Source organism: Mastomys coucha, unplaced genomic scaffold, assembly GCF_008632895.1.
Source record: "Mastomys coucha isolate ucsf_1 unplaced genomic scaffold, UCSF_Mcou_1 pScaffold12, whole genome shotgun sequence".
NCBI classification, from domain to species: Eukaryota; Metazoa; Chordata; class Mammalia; order Rodentia; family Muridae; genus Mastomys; species Mastomys coucha.
The window spans coordinates 30,018,353-30,038,234 of NW_022196894.1; the positions used below are offsets into that span (position 1 = coordinate 30,018,353).

Below are 19,882 nucleotides of genomic sequence, written 5' to 3' on the forward strand. Positions count from 1 at the left end.
AATTATTTTTCCCCTCTTTTTGTTTTTTTGAGACAAGTTTTCTCTGTGCAGCTTTGGCTGTTCTAGAACTCAGTCTGTAGACCAAGCTGGCCTCAAACTCAAGAGATCCACCTTCCACTGCCTTCCAAGCACTGGGATTAAAGGCGTGCGTCACCACTGCCCGGTTTATTTTCTACAAATTCTTAAACTGGCTGCACAACCAAGAACCAAATACAGTGTATTCTGTCTCTATAATTATCCCTGCTAAGTGTGAGAAAGGGAGTTAATTAAGGAGGAATGCTTTACCTGGCTTCTTGAAAAAAAGATACAGAAATTCTTGGGTATTAGTTGTCATTTTTGCTGTTAATATGACACAGACGGATTATAAGTTTTTGCTTTTGTTCTGTCTTGCTTTTGAGACACAGTTCTTGCTTCCACTTCTGTTTTTTTAGGATTGCAGGGAGCTTCCACATCTAGTGGCTGGGGCCTTGAATAGGAGCTTACCAAAGGCGGACCTGGAGCCATTACAGTGTGGCACACAGTGTTTGTGTGACTATGACATTTCGGAATGATGCCCATTGCTTGAACATGAGAATTGAGAAGAAAGACAACGAGGCCGAGAAAGTGGGGTGAGAAGGAAGAAAGGGTAGGCCATGCTCAGGGTTGCTCCCTCGGAGGAGCCCGGATGGTACAGGGAAGGATGACACAGCCGGATGGAGCAGCCGATGTGGCAAGGGCGCTGGTGGCAGAGGCTGCTGAGGGGACTGCTCCTGGGTGCATCAGTGACTCATTAAGACCGTTGAGCTTGTGAGTCCATGCTTCCTTCCTTGGAATCACATGAAAGTGAGCAGAGAATGGGTCATGAGCACAGGGTTCGCCTGGGACAGAATGATTTTTCAGTGGGGGCCCGTGGGCAGCTGTGGACACACACCCCCACTCAAGTATGTATACATGAATGCCCGGGCGACTGCTACAAATGCAGAACCTTCCTGACCCTGCAAGCCCGGCTGGCTGGGGCTGCCAGAGCCAAGGCCCATTTTGAACAGAGCGTCTTCTCCACTTTCTCGTTTTCCCATCCTGATTCTTGCCATCAGAAGCAGGTAAGAGAGACGGAAGGGTCCGCTAAAATGATATACCCTAGACCAGCAGGCCTCAGCAGTTAAGAGCACCAGCCTTGCAATACAGAGTCCCGGTTCTGCTGCTTAACTACTGTGACTCTAAGCTGTCTCTCAGCGAACAGTGTCTTGGTGAACCTCAGGTCTCTGTACCTGCCTAGAATACCTTTCCCATCCAGTGCCTTCTCAATAGTCAACTTTCACCATGACAGCGCTTCTTCCAGGAGGCCGTGTCTTACAGGCAAGAATCAAGCAGTCCTGTGAGAGCTTCTGCCCTTACTGTACTTTATTCTCTTTGCTTTTTGCCTGTTCTCTTAGCTTTATAGCCCTGGAAGAAAGGAACTGTATTTTTTTTTCCCACCATTTTCTCCCTAGGTTCTAGACTGGGCATTTGCTTAACATCCACTAAGGGATGCGGGGAAAGATGGGAGTGGAGAAAACAGACACAGAATTGGTGCTCTTCCTCCCAGGCAAGTGCTCCTGTGCCCAGATAGTGGCTGATGATTGGTTCACACAGCCTGCACCTCAGGTTCCAACGAGGGCCTCCTCTACAGCCTAGTTTTAAGATTTGACCTCTGGGGCATAACGGTGCATGCCTGAGGTCCTAGCACTTGAGGGGTAGAGGCAGAAAGATCAGAAATTCAAGGCCAGCCTCCACAACAAGAGACCCTGTCTCAAAACCGAAACAAAATCAAAGTTGACCTTCTGATCTCATCTGCCTCTACCCACGAGAAAATGAGCCAAGCTCTTTGCTCATCTGCCTCACATGTTTGGAAGGCTATCTCAGGGCATTGTGGTTTCTAAGTGGACAGTCTCAGAGAGGAAGTGAAAGGCAGACCAAGTCGCAGCATCCTTTTTCTTTAGATGGAGTAGGACCCCCTTGCTCTTCTCAGGGCAGACCAGCCAAGGGTTACTAGAGACTAAGGAGGGACAGAGCCCGCAGGGATACACTCTTGTGTTAGTACCCCTCCAAGGTATCGTTTTCCATTTCAGTTAAAATTTTATGTTGCAAGCTGGCATGCCCAGGGACATTTCTGTCCATCGCTTCGACATGTATTTGTACCAACCCCCTCGAAAACTTTCTAGTTTTTCATTTTTAGATAACTTGAGCTTGCTCAGATGAATTAACTAAGCATGCTTATGTACATATACTTACATACAATGGGACCACCCTGGTATAACTATGAATTAGACCCTCGAATAAAATCCTCTTGCTCCATTTGCTCTCCTGGACAGTACATGTAAACATCCTTCCCCACTTTATGTCTTGGCCAAGCTGATGCTGGCTTGGCACTCACCAAGACACTGGGAGCCGTTGCGTTCAGTGGTATGCTTTCTAAATTCTACTCACCCAAAAGAACACACTCAGGTTTGCGTTTTGTTTTTCCTATTTGTTTAAATTTGTTTTGTTTTGCGGTTTGGTTTGGTTTGGTTTGGTTTAGCCTAGGCTCATGTAGCCTAGGCTGGCCTCAAGTACACATTGTAGCCAAGGCTGGCCTTGAACTCTAAATCTCTTGTTTCCAACCCCCTTGTGTGCTGGCATAGGAGGCACACACCACCATGTCTGACTCCAAGAGTTATTCCTTTGTTGATTCTCTAAAGTTCAGTAATAACTTTGAGTCTTTTCTTGTTTGTTTCTTTGTTGCTTATTGAGGCAGGGTCTCTTGTAGCCATAGTAGGCCTCAAACTCAGTACGTGGAGAACAGTCTTGATCTCCTAATCTCGACTCTACTTCCCAAATCTGGGATCATAGGTGTGTGTGGCCAGGTCCGGCACAGGCTCACTAATGTTCCAGCCCTTCCTTTGGCTCTCCTGAGAGGAAACGGCACGGGAGAGTTTGGTTTTGGTATTTGGCGGGGTCTCAAAACAGTCATATGGTGTGAGCAGGTGCCGAAGGCATTCCTCATCAACAGTAGTTCCTGGGCCAGGTTCAAAACACATTCCTAGATGGCCAGTAACCTATCAGTCCTTCAGTCCATTCTTCCTGGGCCTAACAAAATCAGTCTTCTGAGAAGCAGTGGGTTAATGTCACAAGCAGAACACTGCCCTTAAGTGGCAAGGTAATCTGAGGAGGGAAGACTGCCTAGATCACAAGATGATGAGGAACTCGGTACAAGGGGGGAACCCCACAACCTCCAGCATGGCAGGGAGGAATATTGTCTAAGGGCCTAGCCTCTCCATAACTGGACAAGGGTCAGGTCCTCACAGGGGCTTCGAAGCTGAATCTGGAGCAAGGAGATGTACGTCATCTTTCCTAGCTCCTCACCATCCCCTTCCCTCCAGGTCTCAGGTGAGAGCTGTCCTTCACACCCACCCCCAGCTCCACTAGCAAGACCCAGACATGCTTTCACTTGGAACAAGCTACTTTATTCTGTGTGAAAGGGCTTGGTAAAGGCCACACACTACACAGAACAAGAAGATGGCAGCAGGAAGTAGTTGATTAGGGAGAGTGGGGAGAACATGGGCTGAAAGGAATCATAAGCCACCAAGGGCAGTGGGGACCAGCTGAGGAGAGAGCCTGCCTCGAAAGTGCTGTTTATAGCAGCCATCTTCTTACCATAAACTGGAGCTTACGCAAGCTAACAAGGCATGGTATAGTTGGTGATGCACTCCCAAAGGCAGAGGCTGGCTGATCTCTGTGAGTTTGAGGCCAGACTGGTTTACATGGTGAGGTCCAAGTTAACCAGGCTACATAGTGAGACCTTGTCTCAAGTAAAACAAACTTCTAACAATTGCAGGTCTTCTATCTGTCTCTGTCTCTGTCCCTCTGTCTCTCTCCCTTCTTCCTTCCCCTTCATCCCCACCCCCAGGTTAGCATTAAACACTTTGGCTCATATGATCTTTCTTCTCCTGCCTCACCTTCTCATGTAGGACTACAAGTATGAACAACCATGCTAGCTTTGGTCATTCATGCTTTCCTTTTCTCCACAATACCCTGTAATTCTTAGCACACACATCCTGTGCCCATTGTTAAAAAATATCCATGGATATTTTTGTTCTATGCTATTATAGATATCTTTTAAAGTAAACATTTTAACTTAACTGTGTATAGGATAGAATATAATATTAATATTTTGTTCTATATCCTTTGCTAAACTCACTTATTCAAGTAATTTTTAGTAGATTGCTTAGGATTTTCTACATATATAACCAGATTATCTTTGAATAATGTTACTTCCTGTTTATGGCTTTTTTTTTTCTTATTACACTGGACAAACAATAAGAACACCACTGATAGCCAGGTGTAGTGCCACACACCTTGGATCCCAGCACTTGAGAGGCAGACAGATCTCTGAGTTTGAGGCCAACTTATTCTAAGCACTTGACCAGCCAGTGTTACATAGTGAGACCCTGTCTCAAAAAACAACCACAACACAAACAGCATCAAAATAATAACACTGACACAAAGCATGAAAAGTGGGCATCTTTTTTTTAAGATTTATTTATTATGTATTTATTATAAGTACACTGTAGCTGTCTTCAGACAGCACCAGAAGAGATCATCAGATATCATTAGAGGTGGTTGTGAGCCACCAAGTGGTTGCTGGGATTTGAATGCATGACCTTCGGAAGAGCAACCAGTGCTCTTGCCTGCTGAGCCATCTCACCAGCCCCAAAAGTGGGCATCTTGATGACACCTTTAAAAGCTTTATTAAATAGAAAGAATAAATTGAGCTGTTGAGATGATCCAGCAGGTGCTTGCCACCAAGCCTGACAAGTTGAGTTCCACCCCTAGTGAGAGAGCCCCGACTTGGAACTTCCTGTGGAACTTCCTACCAGGCCTTAGGGAAGGCCCCTGAGTCCCCCTCCATACCCAGCCAATTAATGTAAAGGTCACTAGAACCACCAATCATTATGTGCTTAGTTGCTATTGCTATAATCTGCCCTCACAAATTGTATAAAAGGCTTATGAAAGAAAGAGAAGGGGTCACCTCTCCTTTGGGTACAGGACCACCCCAGCATGCTGGAAAAAATAAACCTCTTGCTTTTGCATCAAACTCCTAATGAGTCCAGTTGGGGGTCTCCCGGTAGCTAAGGCTCACTTTGAGTCTTACACTGGGACCCCATGATGGAAGGAGAGAACAGACCCTTAAAATCTGTCCTTTGGGGGCCATACAGATGGCTCAGTGGTTAAGAGCACTGACTGCTCTTTCAGAAGATCAGTTCCCAGCACCCACACAGTGGCTCACAACAATCTATAACTGTAGTCTCATGGGATCAGATGACCTATTCTGGTATAAAGGTGGATGTACAGGCAGGCAAAACATTTATATACATAAAATAAATAATTTTTCTTCAAAGGATGTTGAACGGGGTGGTGGTAACACATACCTTTAATCCCGGTGCTGGGAGGCAGAGGCAGTTGGATCTCTGTGAGTTTGAAACCAGCCTAGTCTACAGAGGGGGTTCTAGGATAACCTAGGCTACACAGAGGAAACCCTTGTCTCAAAAAATTAAAGAAAAGAAAGAAGGTAGGAAGGCAGGAAAGAAAGAAAGAGAAAAAAAGAAAAAAGTTGGCCTTTGACTTCTAAATCTGTGATGTATGCCTGTCCGCCCCTCCCCAAAGAATAAAATGTAATACAAATTTAAAAGAAAAACAGAGAAATAATCTTACTGGTTTATAATAGGACACACACAAAGTATGATGGACTGGAAATGTGTGTAGTCAGAGCTTGGCAGAAAATGTAGGATGTAATGCCGCCAATATATTGGGGAAGGCTAAGAAAGGCAGCATGTTTACAAAGCCCTGCCGATGTCCTTGATACGACCTATTCACAGAAGCCATCTCCACTCTGTCTTGTACCACATCCTGTTGGGCATGCCTGCCTGCTCTGCCGTGACCCTCTCTCATTGTTTCAGGATGCTGTCCTTTCCCCGTGTGGTGGCCTGCTCACGGACCTGTTCCCGCTTCCTAGGGCTGAGCCTGGGGACCACATCCCTGTGTGCTGCCGGTGCCAACATCGCACTACTCTTTCCTAACTGGGATGTGACCTACCTGATGAGGGGACTTATTGGCAAACATGCCCTGCTGGGCTCTGGGCTCTGGGGAGGAGGCCTCATGGTATGTGTTTTGGGTTCAGTGAGGAGGAATTCCGGAAGCTTCTTTTAGGAATGGAGCTGAGGGGTTGTGGATTTAGCTCAGTGGTAGAGCGCTTGCCTAGTAAGCTCAAGGTCCTGGGTTTGGTCCTCAGTTCTGGAAAAAAAAAAAAAAAAAAAAAAAGGAATAGAGCTGAGAGGTGGTGTTGGGTCCACAAACAGTCCAAAGAAAAGAGGGACCTGTCTTGGGTTGCTGGATGTTTAGCTTGGATCTAGGAAGCCCTAGATGAATATTAGCACCTACAGAGTCAAATCAGGCTAAACCTTCAACCTGAGCCCTGAGGTGATAGGCACTAGAAATACAAATCACCCAGTCTCTTTTAGATCTGTTTATTTTTATGTGGGCGGGTGTTTTGACTGAATGTATGTATGCGCACTGTGTGGGTGCAGGAAATTTCAGAGGCCAGAAGAGGGTGTTGGATTCCCTGGAACTGGAGTAACAGGTTGTAAGCCGCGGTGTATGCTGGAAACCAAACCTGAGCCCTCTGAGAGAGCATCAGTGTTCTTAACCAGGGAGAGACATCCCTCTGGCCCTACCCAGTCCCCTGGTAACACACTTTCCTGCTCTCCAGGTTCTCCTGGCAGCGACTCTCATCTCCATGACAGGCAGCTTCAGGAAGAGTGCACCCTGCCTGCAGGTAAGCCACAGTCCCCACCCCGTGAACACAACTCCCACACTTTCTGCTCTAGAGGCAGAGGGCTCCTGGGGCAGTGTTAGTCTTTAGGCTGGAAGTCAGTTCCTAACTGTGCCCTTTAACAACTCCAAACTCTTGACAAGCGGTGTTATTTTTCCAGCTCATTTGTAAGAAGGGAGTTGCTCAGAGCAAAGGAGGAAGTGGCTAATGAAGCTAGATGTCCACAGAAATGTGATAAACTCTTTCTCTGATATACTGATTAGTATGACTAGGATTTAAGTATACTATAATCATATATCTTTTATAGAAAATTTCCTGGCTATTTTTTAATATATTTACTTAGTTGCTTTTTTTTTATTTTAAATTTTTATCATCTGATTTCATGTGTGTCTAGTGTTTTGGTTGCTTGTATCTTTGTGTGCCACTTGTGTGCCTTGTGTCTCTGGGGGCCAGGAGAAGCTGTCAGATCCTCTGGGGCTGGAGTTCCAGATAGTTGTGAGCTGTTCTGTGGGGGCTGGGAATAAAACTCAGATCCTCTGGAAGAGCAAGCATGTTCTCTTAAGGGCTGAGCCGTTTTTTTCCAATCCCTGTTTGGGTTTTCTTGAGACAGGTTTTCACTATGTAGCCTGGAGCTAGCCTTGAATTTGTCATCCTCCTGCCTCATATCCCCAGTGCTGGGATTATAGGTGTGAAGCACTTTGCTGGTGCTTGACTAGTTTAGTATTTTCTTAGAGGGCTGGGGTGTAGCTCAGTAGTAGAGCATTTGCTACTGAGGTACTGGGGTGGATTCTCAGCACTGAAACCAACATACAACCAAACAAAACAAACCACATACATGTATCTCTCTCTCTTTCACTCTATCTATTTCTCTCTCTCTCTCTCTCTCTCTCTCTCTCTCTCTCTCTCTCTCTCTCTCTCCCCACACACACACACACACACACACACACACACAGAGAGAGATATAGAGAGATGTTTATATGCCCACACAGAGATTCTTTTCTTATCATTAGAAATAACCCAACCACCAATTTATATCTAATTTATATTTAATTCTTCTACCCTACAGATAATACAGGGTTTCTCTGTATAGCCCTGGCTGTCCTGGAACTCACTCTGTAGACCAGACTGGCCTCAAACTTAGAAGTCCACCTGCCTCTGCTTCCCAAGTGCTGGGATTAAAGGCGTGCACCACCACCGCCTGGCTCAGCTACCTTTTTTATACCTCTGAGGACCAACTGCCCAAGGATGGCCCCATGCACAGTGGGCTGCCCCCCCACCCCCCACTTCAGTCAACAATTAAAATTCCATGCACACATGCCTAGGGGCCAAGTCCTCATTTGAAGTTTCCTCCTCCCGGGTGCCTCTGTAATCTGTGTCAAATTGACAAATGTATAGATTGCTTGTTCACTCCCAGCCATTAATCTCCACGTTGCTACTGTTGTAATATTCGGAGAACCAAATCCAGGATATCGTCCCACTCACAAAAACACAGAGATGGAGAACGATGCAATTAGCATGAGGTTTTTAATGATCCAGTATACTGGGGTTGTCCTGCATTCAGGCAAAGGCGACCCTAAGGAACAAAATCCCAAACTTTTTATACTTTCCCAGTACATAGGTTTACAGCATGAGTTGGTTATCTCTCATTGGTGGAGCCCATTGTCTTTTGATTCCATTGACCTCTGTGCCCCAGGTGAGAAGGAGATACCAGTTGCACGTAGGACGGGTTGGGGAAGATCCACTCCTACTGGGGACATTTCCTGGAACCGAGCATTACCCCAGCAATTAGGGCATCTCCTGGGGATGGATGTTTGCTCAGTAAACGGTAGAAGAGAGTATCAACCCGTTCAAAGGTCCAAAGACCCTGTGCAGTGAGGAGATGCAGATCCATGTGTCTGTCTGTCTGTCTGTCCGTCTGTCTGTCCTTTCTCAGAAATCTCATCTTGACTCTACCCAGCAACAGACATCGTGGACATGTTTTAAAGGTGGGAGAATGCCTGGCGACCAGAGAAGTCAGACTTAGCCATGTCACCCCACCTTCCCCCCTGACCACAGCTCTGTGTGAGCTGGGTTTCTGCCTCTTCTGCAGGTGCTCACTGCTCTGTTGTCAAGTGGCCTGGCTCTGCTTGGGGCTGTGATTTGCTTTGTCACTTCTGGAGTAGCCTTGAAAGATGGTCCCTTTTGCATGTTCGATGTCTCATCCTTCAATCAGACACAAGCTTGGCAATTCGGCTATCCCTTTAAAGATCTGAGCAACAGGTAACAGTCACTCATCAGTCCAGTCCCCTGATTTGAGCGAGGGAAGCCCAACCCTGGGTTTTCTAGTGGAGTTCCTTGATTATCTTTTCTTCTTTATTCCCGACCCCTGACCTCCTTCTTGGGTCTAGGAATTATCTGTATGACCATTCACTTTGGACCTCCGTCTGCCTGGAGCCCTCTAAAGCTGTGATTTGGCACGTGGCCTTCTTCTCCATCCTCCTGTGCATCAGCCTCCTCCAGCTTCTCCTGGTGGCCATCCATCTTGTCAATAGCATCCTCGGTCTGTTCTGCAGCTTCTGTGAGAAGTGCTAGGGAACAGATGCCCTCTCATGAATTGGTGCTCTCAGGGCAAGCTTCCCCCAGTTCTCTTCTGCAAGAATGGGCTGCGAATCCCCCTAGGCCTTCCTATAGGATGACAGCACTTCCTTGCTCATAGGGGAAATGACACAAGAAACTGAAAGCCATGCTGTGTTCTTTAAGATGGTAAAACAGCAAGAAAGTCATTGCTGGTGTATAAATGATCTCAGTTCAGCCCCTTAAAACCCTCATAAAAGGGCTGGAGAGATGGCTTAGAGGTTGAGAGCACTGACTGCTCTTCCAGAGGTCCTGGGTTCAATTCCCAGCAACTACATGGTGGCTCAAATCTATAATGAGATCTGGTGCCCTCTTCTGACATGCAGGCAGAACACTGTGTATATAATAAATACATAAACCTTTAAAAATCTCACAAAAGTTGGCCACATGTTAAGACGGAAAAGCTGGGACTCTCAGATGAACTTTCTAATCCCAAACACACAGCTAAGTGTCTCTCCTAACTTTTTGTTGTCGTTTGTTTGCTTTTTCAAGACAAGGTTTCGGACTTCTAGATAACAACAAGCTTTCTAATCCCAAACACACAGCTGGAAAAGGAAGGAGGAAAGGGAAATACTCCGAGAGAAAGTTACAGGTGACCATGCTTATGAAGCCAACAAAGAGTATTTGATGGGTCCTTTATTAGCCAGTGATTACAAGCAGGCTAGGGCCTCAGAACTCAGAGTAGAGACCAAGGCATTCTTGCAGGGGTTCTTAAAGTCTAAAGGCCGAAATCACACCTTGAGCAGGCTGAAGGCTGGTTTTTAAATAATAATGACCCCTTTCACAGCAGGGAGGGAGGGACCCTTAGATCTGTAAAACCGCAGACAAGTGTCGTTTTTTCAGATAAAGTTTCTTTACCTCTGCTCCTCTCCCGGCTGGGAAAGAAGGAACCTTTGACCTATAAAACATCTTACGAGAGCATCCTTCATCAGGAGAAGAGAAAAATCCTTTACCCTCAAGATGGGGCTCCTGAGACGGGAGCGTGAGGTCAGGGCAATTTGACCTTCCTTAAGACATTTCAAAAGAAAAAAAGACCAATGCTTGCTAGGTAAAGTTGCCTGCTGCTAACCCCAAAGTCCTGGGGTTTAATCTCCAGAACCCACGTTGTGGAAGGAAAGAACACAACTCCTGTAAATTGTCCTCTGACCTCGAGACACACACACACACACACACACACACACACACACACACACACACAAATCATGGTACTTGCACAGCTTCTAGCCCCATAAATGAATAAATAAATGCAATCTTTAGTTTAATTTTTAATTTTATTTGTGTATATGGATGTTGTCCCTGTATACTTGCATACATCTACAGAGCCCAGAAGAGGGTGTGAGAGTCTTTGAAATAGGACTTAATGGATGGGTGTGAGCTACCATGTGGTTGCTGGGATTGAAGCTTAGGTGCTCAGTGTTGGGATCCCTTGTGCACTGTGTAAAAGTTATCTTTGTATTTTATTTATTTATTTATTTTTATCTTTGTATTATTTAAATGCTCATTTCTGTATTGAGGTGTAAGTCCAGCCCAGATCTGGTATTGTTATTTTTGTGAAGCATCACCCGTTTTTGTGTTTTGTAAACATCTTCTCCACCACCTTCTGACTAGTTTAATAAAGAGCTGAATGGCCTTTAGAGAAGCACGACTGGAAAGGCTGAACTTCCAAGTAGAGCAAGGAACTCTGGGTAAGGGTTAGAAGCTGGAGATTCCACCAAGGGAAGCAAAGGAAGAAACAGGTGCCAGTACTGAACTGCGGTCACTCACCAGCCACGGGGCAGGATGGGTTAATTAAGGTATACGAGCCAGTTGAGAAATAGCCTAAGTTAATGAGCTACACAATAAATAATAATTGTTTGTGTGTCATTACTGAGTGGTTGGCGGGTCAGGACAATCCGGCAGTACCTCTGGAAGAGTAGATTGTGTTCTTAATCACTGAGTCCTGCCCCCCACCAAAAAAACACCTGTTTAAAGGATGAGAAGGAAGGAGAGACCCAGATCTCACTTGTTACTGAGAACAAAGAAAAGGCCACATGAGAATCCAGAAGGCGTAAACCATGTGCCAGCCAAAGAGGCGGGCCTCCTTGGAAATCAAATCTGCTGTCATCTTGATCTTCAATTTCTAGTTCACTGGGCTGTGGGGAAAAAATGGACATGGTAGTTCATGCTTATAACACCAGCACTCAGGACCCCAACGCAGGAGAATCACGAACTTAAGGCAGTGTTGGCTGAATACTTGTCTCAGCAATGACCACGGGCTTCTGTTGATTATCACTCAGACTGAGGAAACCTGTTGGAGTGGCCCTCACAGACTAATATACCAGGGTTCTTTTCAAAGCAGTATACAGTAGAATTCAAGGTAGGCACAAATTCTTCACAACCTACTTTTAATAAGGGCTCAACCTCTCCTCTAGGCTACCACCTAGCAGAGGTGCTGGGGGAAGTGGACCTGTTGAGCAATAGTTCTTTGGGGGTGAGTTTGATCTTCTTGGGAAGTAGTTCAGTCCCATAGCAAACACCAAACATGACTTAGCAGCTGCGGACCAGTCCTCTAGGCAGACAGGTACCAGGCACGAACCAGCAGCTACAGTGCAGTCCTTTCAGCCAGGAGACGGCAGGCAGCTGTAGTTCAGTTCAGAAGAAACCACTAGGCTCTCCAGCCAGCCTGAGGCCGTAGAAGCAGCAAGCTGCCACAGGAGCAGTTCTTGGGCGAGTTTCTCTCCATGGTGGGGTTATCACAAGTTGAGCTCAACAACACTATGTAAGGTGAACCAATGAGGAGCAAACCAAACCAAAGCTCAGTGCCTACCTCCCACTGTCTGTGGAGGTCATATTTATACTTGGTCCTTGGTCCCTGCCTGCCTTTCAGACTGAGGGTCCATTTATCATAATTTGGACATCTTGTGGTAAGAACTGTGTTAGCATTCAACACAGGTGTCAAAGAGCTCAGAAGAACAGTGAGCTCCAGAGAAAGGCTAAGGAATACTTTAGCTGTATGCCAGCTGATGATAGTTTGAAGAGTTACCCAGCAAAGAGGATGGGTGTCTTAGTTACTTCTCTACCTCTGTGAAGATGCACCATGACCTGTAGCAGTACCCAATTAATGCTACACAAATTGATGCTGGCAGCAGCAGCGTGTTCCTCACTACCCGCCCCAATGTTTTGGGTTCCTGAATGAAAGACACACTCCGCATTTATATATTGATATACTTTTAATTGCTCAATGTCTGGGCCACTTTCTAAGCTCCACATGGCTAATCCACCCCTGTCTGATAGTCCTGGGTTATTATGTTTTTGTTGTTGTTGCTTTGTTTTGGTTTTTGTTTTTCGAGACAGGGTTTCTCTATGTAGCCCTGGCTGTCCTGGAACTCACTCTGTAGACCAGGCTGGTGTTAAACTCAGAAATCTGCCCACCTCTGCCTCCTAAGTGCTGGGATTAAAGGCGTGTGCCACCACTTCCCCGGCCCTGGGTTATTACTTACTAAAACCTATATTCCATCTTGATTGGATGTGTAGCCCTCTCGAGTTGCATTCCCATGGCTCCTACACAGCAACTGTGTTCTCTGTCTCTCAGGTGTGGTGTCTTGGTTCTCCTTCTCCCAGCATGACAGAGCTCTCTATTTCTTCCTTCCTCTTTTCCAACTCTGGGAACCCTAAAAGTCCTGCCTCTGTCTGCCCTGCCCAGCCATTGGCTGTCAGCATCTTTATATACCAATCAGAACCAACTTTGGACAAGGTCCTTCAGTGTCTTATGTGAGGGACACTGCAAACAGTTTTGGGGGAAACATAACTAGCATGAGAATACAAGCAGCTACAATGACCAAAGCAATCTATACAATAACAGTTTATTGAGGCTTAAATTTACAGAGAGTGAGTCCACCATCACCATGGTAGAGAGCATGGCAGCAGGCAGGCAGGCATGGCACTGCAGCAGTAGTTGAGAGCTTATACCTTATCTGAAAGTCTGGAGGCAGAGAGGAAGAGGCTGTGCCTTGGCATGGGCTTTTCAAACCTCAAAGCCACCTCCAGTGACACACCTTCAACAGTGGTGGGCCTCCTAACCCTTCCTAAACAGTTCACCAACTTCAGACAAGCACTCAAATATATGAACTCATGGGTGTTAGCATTTCCTCTAGGCTATGCCCAACAGTTACCTAACAATAACCAGGAGAGAGAAAGAAGGGAAGAGGCCAGCTGGAAACATCTGAAGAGACAGGGAAGAAGAGAGAGGCAAGAGAGCAAGAGAGGGAGGCCAAACAGTCTTTTTATAGCAAGCCAGGTTCCTACCTGGCTTTTGCTAGGTAACTGTTGGGTGGAGCCAAGAAGAAATGCTAACCCTCTTAGCTCTGGCTGGCCTCCTATCCCAGCCTCTGACATTGGAATTATAGGAGTGTGACACCACACCATGTTTTGTTTTGTTTTGGGTTTTTTTGTTGTTGTTGTTGTTTTGTTTTGACATTACAGTTATTTAAAAAACTGGCCAGGTGGTGGTGGTGCATGCCTTTAATCCCAGCACTTGGGAGGCAGAGGCAGGCGGATTTCTGAGTTTGAGGCCAGCCTGGTCTATAGAGTGAGTTCCAGGACAGCCAGGGCTACACAGAGAAACCCTGTCTCGAAAAACCAAAACCAAACCAAACCAAAACAAACCAAAACAAAAAAAAAAACCTGGCCAGTTGGTGGTTTCACACACCTCTAATTCCAGCACTTGGGAAGCCGAGCAGGCTCTGTGAGTCTAAAGCCAGCTTTATCTAAACAGCTTCAGGAAAGCCTGGGCTACACAAAGAAACCCTATCTTAAAAAACAAATTATATATTGCCTGGGAGATATGGTGGGGCAACAGTGGCACAAGTGTTGTGGGAGTAATTAACAACTCTCTGGACTTAGGGCTCACTCATGAGATAGAATCCATGCCTAATACTACTAGGATAGCCAAGAACCTGAGACTTGATTGGCTATGGGTCTAGGGAAAAGCCAAATACTATTATATTTCCAATAGCAAATACTATTTGCATTGCAATAAAATGGCCCCCTAATGACATTCTGCTATACCCATCGATCAGTGGTATCTTGCTTAGCCATCACCAGAAAAGTGTAAAAAGTCCATGATTCGACAAAGAATGATACCCTGGACTCAGCATGCAAAAGCAAAGGGTGTCTTATTCTGCAGAAGTCCAGCATGCTGGGGTCTTCTGGTTGTTGTAAATCTTCTCAGCTGTGGCTACTAACACAGTCGGTTGCTTACCTGCAAAGCTGTCCAGGTACTGAAGCTTCAGACAGATGTCAGGGGCAGCTTGGTTAACAAGAGTCATGTTTACAGCTGACTGGTGCTCTCTGGCTTCTGGGTCAATGTGGGGCAATGGGTAGTTCTGACAGCTGGAGTCCAGGAGAGCAGCCACCTCGGAACCCGGGAGACCCACTGAGCTAAGTAATTTGCTCACGAGGGAAGGTAGGCATTTGGTGATTTGTGTCTGACACTGATGGCTCAGATTTCAGCCCAGGCCCCTCACAGCTGCCCCTGCAGGAGACGTGTGCTCTTATCAGGCAGACACTGCCTCAAACTCCCAGCATTCTAGCTGGACCTTACACACAGTCATCTGACCACAAGCCAGGCATGCCACGCCCCATACAATAAAAGGGGGGGTGGTTTGCCCCCTCCTCACTCTCTTACTTCCTCTTACCCTTCTCCTCTTGCTCCTCACTCTCTTCTCTCGTTCTTACTTCCTCTTGCCCTCTTGCTCCCTCTCTCCTCTCTGCTCTTTGTTCTCTTCTCTGCCTTTCTTCCTCTCCTTCTCTCTCTCTTCTCTTCCTCTCCTTTCCTTCTCTCTACTCAACTAGCATATTTCCCCTTCCTACAATAAAATAACTAATTCATACATTGCCTCCTTTCTAATTAAGGCGCCGTGCAGCAAACAGGCCAGCCCTGGAGGAGAGGGAGAGACCCAGGCCTCAGCAGCAGGCCCTCTGCCACCAGAGAGAGAGAGCCTCAGCCAGGCAGGCGGGCCACAGCCCAGGCCCCCTGCTTTTTGAAGGACAGGTTAAAAGGCACGTAGGCCCTATAGGCTTCAAAAGGTCTTTCTAGATATTCCCTGGGGGTCTCATTCTTTCTCTGGCTCATCTTAGATACATTTGTGGGCTGTGTGCCAGCCTCTCCGAGGCCCCCATCAGAATCTCTCGGTAGCCCCAGAGCCTCTCCCTACCTTCAGCAGTGTTAAATTCCAGTTGAGTCGAGTCAAAGGAAAGGCTACATCCATATCAGCCTGGGCTTGGGTGGGCAGCAGCCCATTTGCTCCTGGAACCAATTTCCGGGTGTCTCCATGATCCTCTCTCTCTTTCTCTCCTCTGTCATGACAAGGACCTGGAGCAGTTGCTGACACTTTTCCCAGGTGGACCGGTGAGTCAGCATGATTGAATCTGCAGCATAAAACACATGACTGGAATACCTGTGAGAGCTGATGGTCTTTCTGAAGATGGGAGTTCTGCAACTTCCAACTGTAAAGATCATTACTGACAAATGGTACATTGTGAACTGTCTCCCTGAGCATCTGGGGTGGGGGGTACTGTAGCCTGGAGGGGTAAGGCCACAGTAGAGTTGGCCCTATGGGCAGTGTGGGCTGAGTGTGAAGTGGACTCCAAGTGGTGTCATGGGAATCAGTAGCTGCTCTCCCCTCTGCTTTGTTGGCTGGGGGCAGGAGCAGGAACATAAGGAGGGGGACAGAGATCCTCCTTGAGAGCAGAAGGGAGGAGCAAAGCAGGGGCCAAGGCTGGCCTTCCTATAGAGGAAGAAGGGTGGAAGTGGCAAGGCTGGTGATAAAGAAGTTCTCATCCAAATAGGGAGCTTTCCCACCAGGGTATTGCCATGTGCTGATATATGGCACTTGGTCCCAGTGGTCCCTGGCCTCATAAACTATAGCCTTTACCCTGTAAATGGTGGGGAGATGAAAAGTTCCCTCCTCGGGCCATCCTACTTTAAAGTGGGTCATTGGTTCTTGCAAAAGATGACTAGTTTGTGGGGTGGGGGTTGGGGGAATTAGACCTGAATGTTCTGTGTGTAGTGTGTAATTTTAGAAATGGCACGCTTGCTCCGGCTAGGCTCTGGGACTAGCAGCCGTCTGCCTACCGCCTATTCAGCCCCTGATGCTAGCTAACACATTTTCCCACAAATGCAGGGAGCAGCGATCTACACCAGCCATCCACCACCACTACCCCCTGCCCCCTTCCCAACCCACCCACACCCCCGCTGTGGCTGGCTCTGCCAACTGCCAATGATCACCTAGATCACCCCGATCAACCCACAGCTGCGCCATCTCTCTTGCCCACCTAAATTGTTGCAGATGGAAAATACAAGACAATCTTATTATTTTAAAATCAGCCAGATAACACAACTGCTGGACTCAGAATCTATTGTCCTAAATTCATCAGCTATTCTATATTAGAATTTAGAATTCTAAATTAGAAGCCCACAGGCCTAAATGGTGTCCGTCTTTCTATACTCCACAGACTGACCCAAAAAAGCCCTTTCTCATCTCATCTCTTCCCCTTCCTCCTGAGACCTGGAAAACCCACCTCTATATCTTTGCCCAACGAATTGCTTCTGCCATCTTTATTTACCCAATCAAGAGACAATTAGCAGCCAGGCGGTGGTGTCACACACCTTTAATCCCAGCACTTGGAAGGTAGAGGCTGGTGGGTTTCTGGTCTACAGAGTGAGTTCCAGGACAGCCAGGGCTATACAGAGAAACCCTGTCTCAAAACAAACAAACAAACAAACAACAACAAAACAAGAAAAAAAGAAACAGTGTCTTCCAAATACAACAGATGTGAGACACATATGGACTCCCAGAGACTACGGCAGCATGCACAATACCTATAGGTTCAAGCCAGACAGACCCCAGCACTGAAGGGTAGAAATGGACACAGGCTGCTACCCCTAACCAAGAGGCTATCTGCAATTGATACCCTCTAAAAAGGAAAAATTACTTTCTTCCAGTGAGTCTCACTGGGTATACAACCATACTTCAGGGTAGACTTCATGCCTAGGAGCAGTTGGTCAACACAAAATGAACTTGTCAGGTCTAAAGGAAACTCTAATTCCCCAACTCCAAATGTCAGTCCAAATATCTAGTAATGAGCTTAATCTGAACTATAGGAGGATTTCTAGCGATTTGATAAAAGTCAGCATTCCTTAGGAACTTGTGTAACTGGTTTTTATCTGCCTAAAGGAGTCTGTCAAAGGGTTTTATTGTAGATATGAGGAAGAGAACAGTGATTCCCTTTGACAGAAGGGACATAATGGCTACCTGTGTCACCTTCAGCACACCAAAGTGCATGCCTACCTCCAGGGGTCCCTTAGCATCACAGGTACCTGTTACACACTGCAAAGTCCAGTGCAGCATCCTAGCCCTTCTCACCTCCCCTACCCTAAACAGGGTTTCTCTGTGTAGCCCTGGCTGTTTTCCAGCTTAAATGAAAACAAGGACACAACCACTGCTAGGTATGGTTGAGGAGAAAGGTTTTTTTGTTTGTTTGTTTGTTTTGTTTTTTGTTTTTTTTTTCAAGACAGAGTTTCTCTGTTTAGCCCTGGCTGTCCTGGAACTCACTCTGTAGACCAGGCTGGACTCGAATTCAGAAATCCATCTGTCTCTGCCTCCCAAGTGCTAGGATTAAAGGTGTGTGCCACCATCGCCCAGTGGGGAAAGATTTTATTATAGATGTGAGGGAGAGAACAGCTAGAGGCATCCGGAAGAGTCCAGATGTCCAGACTGACCATGGCCAGAGAATAGACTGGGCCATGAGAGGAAAGGGAGTGGGGAGAGGAAGAGAGGAACAGAAGAGAGAGGAGAGGGCCAGTAGAGTAAGAGTTCATGGGAACAAAGAGGGCATGTAGCCAAAATGGCAGTTATATAGGTATCAAGCAGGGGGATGGGTGGGGTTTTGGTTGGGGAAGAGAAATGAAGCCCAGCCCCATGGGTTGGAGAGGTTTAGGGTAGGGAGCCGGGTGAGAGTGATAGAAGGAGCCACAGATACTGAGGGAAACTTGTCTTGGTTTTTCTTTGGGACCTAACAAAACTCCCTCAATAGAACAGGCAGACCTCTGGCCTATAGATCGAGTTCCAGGACAGCCAAGGCTACACAGAGAGATCCTGTCTTAGAAAACAAAACAAGCCGGGCTCTGGTGGCGCACGCCATTAATCCCAGCACTTGGGAGGCAGACGCAGGTGAATTTCTGAGTTCAAGGCCAGCCTGGTCTACAGAGTTGAGTTCTAGGACAGCCAGGGCTATACAGAGAAACCATGTCTTGAAACAAAACAAAACAAAACAAAACAAAACAAAAAACCCCCAAACAAACAAAAAAACAAAACAAAACAAAACAAAACAAAAAGAACTGGCTGGTCTCGGACTTCAAAATCTGCCTGCCTCTGCCTATAGAGTGCTGGAGTTAAAGGCATGTGCTACCATGCCCGGCTCCCCCCCCTTCCCTCAGTGAGGGAAAGGGTCTTGAGTATTCAAAGGGGCACAGTAAAAAAAAAAAAAACAGCCCACATGATATGATCCCGGTTCTTATTGTAGATATGAGAGAACAGCCAGAGGCATGTGAAATAGTCCAGAGTAGAGAAGGAAAGAAGTAGACTTAGAACATAGACAGGAGACTGGATGTGGCCAGAGCTATCTTCCAGGGCACCCAAAGGCCAGCATGCATTTTTGATATGCTCACATAAGCCTGGGTAGACTTATGTCCCTTCTTCCAGAGGTAAGGGAACCAGTCTCACAATTTCCTGAGTAATGCGGGCTTTTATCTCACAGCTAGAAATACTGTAGTCTGCTTTGAGCTTCTATCTGGATATTTGGGCTGTCTTTTGGAGTTTAGAGACTTCCCTTTGAACCTAACAAAGGGGTGGGGATGGAAAGTGTGATAAGAATATATTGTATGACAAAAATGTGTGCTAGGCTTGGTGGCCAACACTTTTAATCCCAGCATTTGGGAGCCAGAGGCAAGTGGATCTCTTGGAACAGAGTCAGTTCCAAGACAGCCAAGATGATGAAGAGAAACCCTGTCTCGAAATAAAACAAAACAAAATTATATATAAGTTCTACTTGTTTCCTACCTTTAACTCACAAGTTGTCTAAACCCAGAAGGGACGGTGTGCAGATGTGACCCAGTAGCATTCTAGTTCCAGCACCCATAAAACTTGGCGAGGATAACTGTGTTATCCCAAACCTGGGGTGATGGAGGCAGGAATTAGAGGCCAGTCTGAGCTAATTGCATCCTGTCTCAAAAAATAGGAAGGGAAACAAAAGGAAGTTAGGCTGGGTTTGGTCCTGCCTTTCACTGGCAGGTGGTCAGTTGCCTAACTTCTCTTAGAAATTCCTGATCTCCGTTTGGTACTCATTTCCCAGGGAGCTCCAGGCCTCCAGACAGTGCGCAGGCGCAGCGGTGGCCACGACATG

The 19,882-nt window shown here is 46.6% G+C and overlaps 1 protein-coding gene and 1 long non-coding RNA gene across 5 annotated transcripts; one reads left to right on the forward strand and one right to left on the reverse strand.

Moving 5' to 3' along the window:
• Positions 1-316: 316 nt before the first annotated feature.
• LOC116085821 lies at positions 317-19,880 on the reverse strand. Of its 3 annotated transcripts, XR_004116736.1 has the most exons (4): positions 19,540-19,880; positions 15,634-15,847; positions 14,679-14,951; positions 317-805 (listed from the first exon to the last, which is right to left on the reverse strand). It is a non-coding gene; the product is annotated as an uncharacterized LOC116085821 (long non-coding RNA). The 3 variants fall into 3 exon arrangements; XR_004116735.1 differs by lacking the exon at positions 14,679-14,951 and having other exon boundaries at positions 19,540-19,873; XR_004116734.1 differs by lacking the exon at positions 317-805 and having other exon boundaries at positions 14,257-14,951; positions 19,540-19,876.
• Tm4sf19 (transmembrane 4 L six family member 19) lies at positions 5,956-9,469 on the forward strand. Of its 2 annotated transcripts, XM_031363657.1 has the most exons (4): positions 5,956-6,156; positions 6,764-6,829; positions 8,916-9,085; positions 9,214-9,469. In XM_031363657.1, exons 1-4 carry the CDS (start codon positions 5,956-5,958, stop codon positions 9,395-9,397), a joined length of 621 nt encoding a protein of 206 aa, XP_031219517.1. In that variant the 3' UTR covers positions 9,398-9,469. The 2 variants fall into 2 exon arrangements, with proteins under 2 accessions (XP_031219517.1, XP_031219518.1); XM_031363658.1 differs by lacking the exon at positions 6,764-6,829.
• Positions 19,881-19,882: the final 2 nt, after the last annotated feature.